Source organism: Temnothorax curvispinosus, unplaced genomic scaffold (genome assembly GCF_003070985.1).
Source record: "Temnothorax curvispinosus isolate PA1 unplaced genomic scaffold, ASM307098v1 QBEX01008959.1, whole genome shotgun sequence".
Taxonomy (NCBI): Eukaryota; Metazoa; Arthropoda; class Insecta; order Hymenoptera; family Formicidae; genus Temnothorax; species Temnothorax curvispinosus.
Window position 1 is genome coordinate 89,953 of NW_020218739.1, and position 7,049 is coordinate 97,001.

At 37.7% G+C, this 7,049-nt stretch overlaps 1 protein-coding gene across 1 annotated transcript; it reads left to right on the top strand.

The window, feature by feature from the left end:
• Positions 1-266: 266 nt before the first annotated feature.
• Positions 267-4,218, top strand: LOC112458505. The gene is made up of 5 exons (XM_025022175.1): positions 267-623; positions 871-945; positions 3,428-3,550; positions 3,889-3,990; positions 4,075-4,218. Exons 2-5 carry the CDS (start codon positions 871-873, stop codon positions 4,150-4,152), a joined length of 378 nt encoding a protein of 125 aa, XP_024877943.1. The 5' UTR covers positions 267-623; the 3' UTR covers positions 4,153-4,218.
• The last annotated feature ends 2,831 nt before the right edge of the window (positions 4,219-7,049 follow it).

Consider the following 7,049-nt stretch of genomic DNA (forward strand, 5'->3'; position numbering starts at 1 on the left):
CTCTTTAAATAGACTGAAGATTTCCACGAGGTGAGATATTGCTCAGAAAAGGGTCTCGGTTAGTACCGTTTTTATTTTATACACAATAAAAAAATCTAAATAAAATTTTATGGAAGCAAATTTCTATGAAGATTCAGATGTGAAAAAAAGAGTAATTATAATAACTACTCGAATTTTCTTGTATTTCGAGGGAGACGGAAAGAAGAGCACAGGTATCACAACGGTTCAAGTACGATGGTTACGAATATTTTCACGGGTGTTAGAGCACGAGACGATTGCGTAAGAGAAGAATCTGCTGCACCACAGAAGAACATCCCTCCTTCCACCGCTCTGGGATCTTCTCTTTCTCCGTTCGTCTGATGTGGGAGCCCCAAGAAAGAGAGACTCTCAAGAGTCCCCCCTTTTGTGTCTGGTTGATGTGTCTAAAGCCATATATATACCACCACCTCATGGAGCCATCCTTTGAGAAAGATACTTTGGAAGTAGCATCACCTTACGAACCTGAAGCAAATCGGATAAGTGCGGCGGTACACGAAAAACTGAAAAGACAAGGAACACGGAAAGATAAATGATCACCACGCAGCACGACACTGCGGACTAAGGGGATCAGATTTTTCAGAAAAGTAAGCACATCACTTAATCCTCCACACCTCATCTCTTTTCTACTATAATTTCGGTTACTTTTTATTTCTAAAAATAATAGCAGCACTTCGAAATTATACAACAATAAAGTTAAACAGATATTTGTGAATTTAATTTTATCTGTAGATGTTTGTAAATTTAATTTCATCTGTATGAAATAAAAAATTATTCCTAATACACTTTTGATTTAAACATCGATTATTGAGTAATTAAATTTTCAACTTTTAGATGATTTCGAGGTATCAAGTAATAATCTGCGCTCTTTTGCTTTTCGGCGCGGTTTTACTGTATGAAACAATGGCGGTAAGTTAAAAATCTTCCTGCAAACCTGTTTTTTTAACTCACAAACAATACTGCAATTGTGTAAAAAAAAATTTTCTAACAACTCCATGAAAAAGATTATGTCTTTGTCACACAATAATTATACAATATGCATGCACGTGTGGTGTGGTGGGGAATATATTTCGTAAATATTCCACTTTTACAAAACCTAGCAGGGTGTATGAAAATTATCATTTTCATCGTCGCTTCTCACGGTATATCGCGTAACAATAACAGCGAGTGAACCATAGCTGCACGCATCATCTTTCTCTTAAGGTGGTAACATGAAGTAATTCATTAATTAACCCGTGTTACACGAGCATGTTCTCTCGTCCGCGTACGAGGCGTCTCATTAGACGAAGTCTATTCTGGATTTAATCTAAACGTGTTCTGCGGTGCTATATATAAGTCTGGTGGTATATATATAAGTGCAACTCGTAAATATTTCCACAATACCGAAATTCTAAATAAATCATGATTTCAATGTTGCATTACAATAGTACAAGATTTTTAAAAGAAAAAGTAACGCGTGATTAGCCATATTTTTTTGTTATTTTAATTTAAAAATATTCGGTGACTATTATGAGATAATAATAAATTTATATTCACAAAATATTACGAAATGTTATATTAATTAATTTTAATGATGAGAAGAAACAATACATGACCATTTGTGTGGATTCGTCGCATCCGATCCTGCAATTAACAGCTATAGAAGACATATTTCACCGGAAATGATGAACGCGAAACCGATGAAAATCGGGATAGAGAATAATAAGCCGAGAAATAAAACGCAGCTTCAATGCCACGAAGCTAACAAACGGAAAGATAAGATACTCAATTAATTTATACTATGTTTTTCACTATCCTGCTTCGACTAACGCATCTTTCACGACGTTATTCCATAATGACAAAATAACTCGCGATTATTTTCATGTTTAAAACAAAATTTATTTGTCATATCACATATATCAGAATGTTTAGTCTATTCGAATTATCTTCTTCTTCAAATTATACATAATTGTATAGATAAGCATCGCGTGGATTTGCTTGAACTTCGACACGTGTCGTTCCTTAGAAGTAAAAGTGCAACGTAACTAGGTGAATCACTTTTTCGGTGCCGGTCTTCTTACCAAGCGTTGGAATCACCGGTTAGATTCGGCGCGTGGAGAAGGAAGGAACCGTATTACATCTGCATACGTATGTACACGTGAAATCGTAAACACGAGATCGTATACAAAGCCGCGGAGATGCGCATCCGCTAGGGAGAAACAATGTAACCCGACTTCCGGTCAAACATTGGCACGTGCACGCACTGAACGGTTTCGAGCCGACGCGTCGTGTCGCAACTGCCTCCTTATTTTTTCTCGTTTTGACCGATGGCCAATTACGAAAACAATTCTATATCGCGTTCTATTTGTAGCGAAAAACTGGGATAAGCATTAACGTATTTGTTAAACAATGTTAATTAATTTAAGAAATACATTTGCAGAAAAATTGATTTTCAATGTTGCTCTAATTACATTTATTATAATTCAAAGATATAAATTAGCTGAAATTTCAATCAAGTTGCTGGAGAGAATAATAATCTATTTAAAATCTGGAAAATAATGTTTTAACCCTCCGTAGTCACACTTATTTTTTCAAACAAAAAAGTCACTCTGAATCATGTTGACCCGAAACGAACTTTGACCGTTCGCCATTTGACCATTTATCCACTGATCGTGTTGAAAAAATTCTCGAATGCACTTGCGATATTGCTAAATTGATTGCTATAAAAAAAGAAGGGCCTCAGGAATTTTTAACATATAAAAAAAATTCGCAAAAAATTTGTTTAAAAAAAAAATTTTTTTTTAACTACAGCCAGAGGGCGTCATGCCCGCCAATTTACGCGCAAGATATTTACGAACAAAGTTGAGGATCGGGTCAAATTGACCCGGTGTGACTACGGAGGGTTAAATTGAGCAACTTCTGTAGAGCATAATTAAAATCATACTTTTATATACTGCATGTCTTTGCATGTAATAATTAATGCAAAGAAATAAATTATAAAATTTATTGACGTAAGTTAATTAAGGCTGAATGTACGTGCTCGCATTAAAAAGAGAGGAAGTCCGATTTACAGCATGTATCCACATTCATGCCATTGTCGAGATGATATATGTCGAAACGTATTGTTATTGTTCCAACAGAACAATAACAGTGGCTCTGCGTGGTTATGCTTCTCCAAGTTTCACTGTTTTCGCTAATTGTTTCGACGCAACCACCGAGATTTGCAATGCAAATTAGAACGCGCCCTAATACAGTGTGACAATTATGTAATTGCTTAAAAAAACTTAAAATCGTATAAAAACACAAGATACATTTCATCAGAAAAAAACGATTTACAAACAAATCGGTAACACCTGTTAGAAAAAAAAAACGATAGTTATCTGTAACACGCATAATTATTTGTGCGTTGCAGCAAGTGGATGGTTACACACCTGGCGTAGACTATCCAATTTACAATTCGGTGCCGTTCGGACTTACGTTTACCTGTGGAGGGAAGTTACCTGGATATTATGCCGATCCCGAGGCCAGATGTCAGGTGCGTCCATATGGTCACCGAACAAATTCTCATTTCAATATTCGAGATTATTTAAATGCGTTTCAGTAGTATCATATACATTTAATGCATGAGATTCTGTTGATCTCATTAAGAAATATATTAAAGAAGAGAACTGACATGTGTGATAAATTATTTTTAAACAAAGAAACTGATTATTTCAAAAAATATGTTGCAAAATAATAATCGAATTGTTTGAAAAAAGATCTATTTATAATACTTTGTAAGATTTGGAGAAGTATGTAGAAAAGATTGGAAAATTCATTGTCGATTGATAATTATAACAATCTTAATATTCATATTTTTCTTTTTCATTCAAGGTGTGGCATTGGTGCTTGCCAAATGGACGTCAGTTCAGTTTTCTCTGCCCGAACGGTACAGTTTTTAGTCAAACCACTCGCGTTTGTGACTGGTGGTTTAAGGTACCTAAAAACTATTTAATATAGAGGCACGCAATTAATTTAAATTAATTTCGACACCCCTTATTATTAATTTTAATATTACAGGTCGACTGCGATGATTCACCGAGACTTTACGGCAACAACGACGAGCTTTACAGAGATGTGAATGGAAATAAGATCTAACAATTCCTATATTTTTTATATAAATAGTTGTATGTACATTAATAAACTCTTTTATATATAAGCTTCTCACGAACGCGTAACGCTATCGAAAGTATATAACTCGTCTGCGAAGAGTAAGGTGAAAATAATACGCGAATCCCTAGTTTGCCGATACAGGAAAGTAACAGGGATGCCTGCCTTATTTATCGCTGTTAAATAAAATAGAGTTTGCGAAATAGATTAGCAATTTCTTACGGTTTTATAAACTAAACAATTATGTTTTCACGAAATTGAAAAAGTGCATTCATTTTTAACCGCATTGTTCCTAGCGCTACATTTTACACGAAATTTCCGAGAAGTCTTCATCTAAATGTATACTGCAAAAAGAAATCGTAAATTTAAAAAGATACAAATCTTGTTCAACCGAGAAATTAATTGTAAAATTGTCGCGGCTGAAGAAGCGCTGTTTATGGCAGGAGCGTTAAATCAAATTCATGCTTGACAATTTCTTGGCATGATCGGACAATAGAAAGTGAGAGCTCGACTGACCAGTCAGACCCCACCCTCTTCTCTATCTTTCTCTGTCGGATACTAACTGCGATGTTACAGTTTTCCGTTTGCACTTTGCATGCGCGTCTCGTTACGCGGAACACCCGCGGCTCTTTATCCTCTTTCGTAATTTCGACCCACTGATCCAGGAATATGCTTGATTTTACGTGATTTTAGCATATCACGTTCGCACAATCGTTTTATGCGAAAACATCTGGGGATCATTAAAATGCCGACGTAGCTTTTATTGTCGTCGACTCATCAGTCTCAATTATAGATTCTTCCGCATAAAAACGTATTTTTATAAAATCCCAAGGCTAACGCGATTAAACGTTATCCCGTTAAATGTAAGCAGTATTAGTGTCTTAACGATAGTAAAAGTGACGGGAAAATTGACCGGCTTCTACTTTTAATGCGCTATTTACGATGTCCCACCCGGTCTTGTCGGTTGTACTCCGAAAGTAAACTGAGAAAATAGGAAAATAGTAAATTGAAGTATTAAATTAAAACTCACTGTGGTGCAGCAAGATTTATATTGAAGTACAATAATTGGAGCGTGGAAAGCGCGCAGTTATGTTTGTCGAAGATAATGTTCCGCTATCGCATTAAATAAGTCAAATTAAACGATAAAAATCATTAAGGACAACAACCTTTCTCGACGAGCGATGCAAAAAAAAAACACCTAACTCGATTTCACGCCGCGTGTTCGACCTTCCGCGCAAAGAAAGCCCATGATTGCGGGTATAAGTACGGCGAGTCGCGATTCGAGCAATAAGAGGAAAATGAAGAAAACGAGGAATAAGAAGCGTCGTCCTTGGTGGCCGATGGCCGGTGATAGAGGAAGAAAGGACTCGTTGACTTCTCGAGTGGCCAAGAAAGCGTCGTGGACCTCATACAGCGGACAAACCTGTGACACGAGGCCAGACGCTCCTTTCTTTATAGCAAGCAGGATCTTCCACTCGACTTCGAATTATTAATGAAATTTTCAAATCTTTCAAGAACAAACAGAACTCACTTCAGCGTTCGTAATTTATTTATTCGGTTCTAGCAATTAGAAACAAAGGCAATTACATATATATCTGCTCGGTTGACAGCAGAGTTTATTTCTAGCGAGTAAACGAGAAACTGTAAACGTGTATTAATCTGGCAGAATTTTTTTCTAATTTAACTAGTGGAATAAATAAACTTTACGGTATATGAATGTAGACGTATTGAGATAAATTATCGATTACACGCGTTTCGACGTCCGTAATGCAACAAATGCAGTGAATCTTTTGCGCGATGCGACATGACGTAATGTCGGGAATATGACAATCCTTACAACTACTTTATAATGCTCCTGAAGAAATCTTCGCACTTGTATCGCACAGATGACGTATCGCTGTTTTCTTCAAATGTCACTCATCGATAAGTGGCATGCAAATTCTGCGTGTTTAATGTCACGCATATTAGCGACGCTTTAATCTCGCGCGATTGTCGCATGGAGATCCTGTTACTCCCTTTGGTATCGGCAACTATATCCATTTGACCCTGAAGAATAATTGATTGAAAACTCGATGTGACGGCCGTGCGCGGTGTCTCCGCGTGAGGATTACGAAAGATATCCGTCACGGAAAAACCTACATTTCCTACATTTCACCGCGGATTTGCCGCGCTGTCGCGATACGCGGAATCATTATCGCTCGGAACATCTTCAAGGCATGCGTGTCGCCTACGACTATTCCTATACGGCATCCTTTGTCAAGATATTAACGCCCGACGTTCCACTTTCACTCGGCTCTTCTGATCGATCTCTTATACCTATCCTTCGTGGTGTGTACACTAGGTTTCAGGTCGGTGACAGATGACGAAGGGATCGCAACGAATACGGAATACCCCGAAGGCAGTGAAAGACCTTTGATGGAAGGTCCCCTCCTTATTCTCTAAAGTACAAAGCTATCGTAGGTGTCAAATCGCATTATAAATGTCATAAAAATTTAACTGTTCATTTAACCGATCTTCGACCGATTTTATCCACTCCTATCTGTCATCCGATCGCGCTCGGATCTTTCACAAAGCTCAAGCACCGGCGGTATTTAACGCAATAATACGCCGTAATTGCCACAGATTATCAATTGAAATCAAACAGATCGCGACTATAATCATTCACGTATGTCGGACTCGTTGTAATTATACGTCTAGGGGGCTCGTTGCGAAGCGAAACCGTGAATTGATCCGATGACTATTGCAGGCCGAAAGCAAATATCGCGATTGCGTGTTGGCCGCACGCAGCAATGACCTTATAGCATCGATATCGAATCCCCGGGCTCCGCGTGCACGAGCGCGAGAGCGTCTCGTTCTGTCAGGTGGCGACGCAGGTGTCTCTCTAC

What these genes read in the sequence shown, in the direction of transcription:
- LOC112458505 (XM_025022175.1), top strand. Translation starts at nt 871, where the DNA reads ATGATTTCGAGGTATCAAGTAATAATCTGCGCTCTTTTGCTTTTCGGC. An exon ending in TACTGTATGAAACAATGGCG is followed by an intron (nt 946 to 3,427) that starts GTAAGTTAAAAA and finishes TGTGCGTTGCAG; the next exon opens with CAAGTGGATGGTTACACACC. An exon ending in ATCCCGAGGCCAGATGTCAG is followed by an intron (nt 3,551 to 3,888) that starts GTGCGTCCATAT and finishes TTTTCATTCAAG; the next exon opens with GTGTGGCATTGGTGCTTGCC.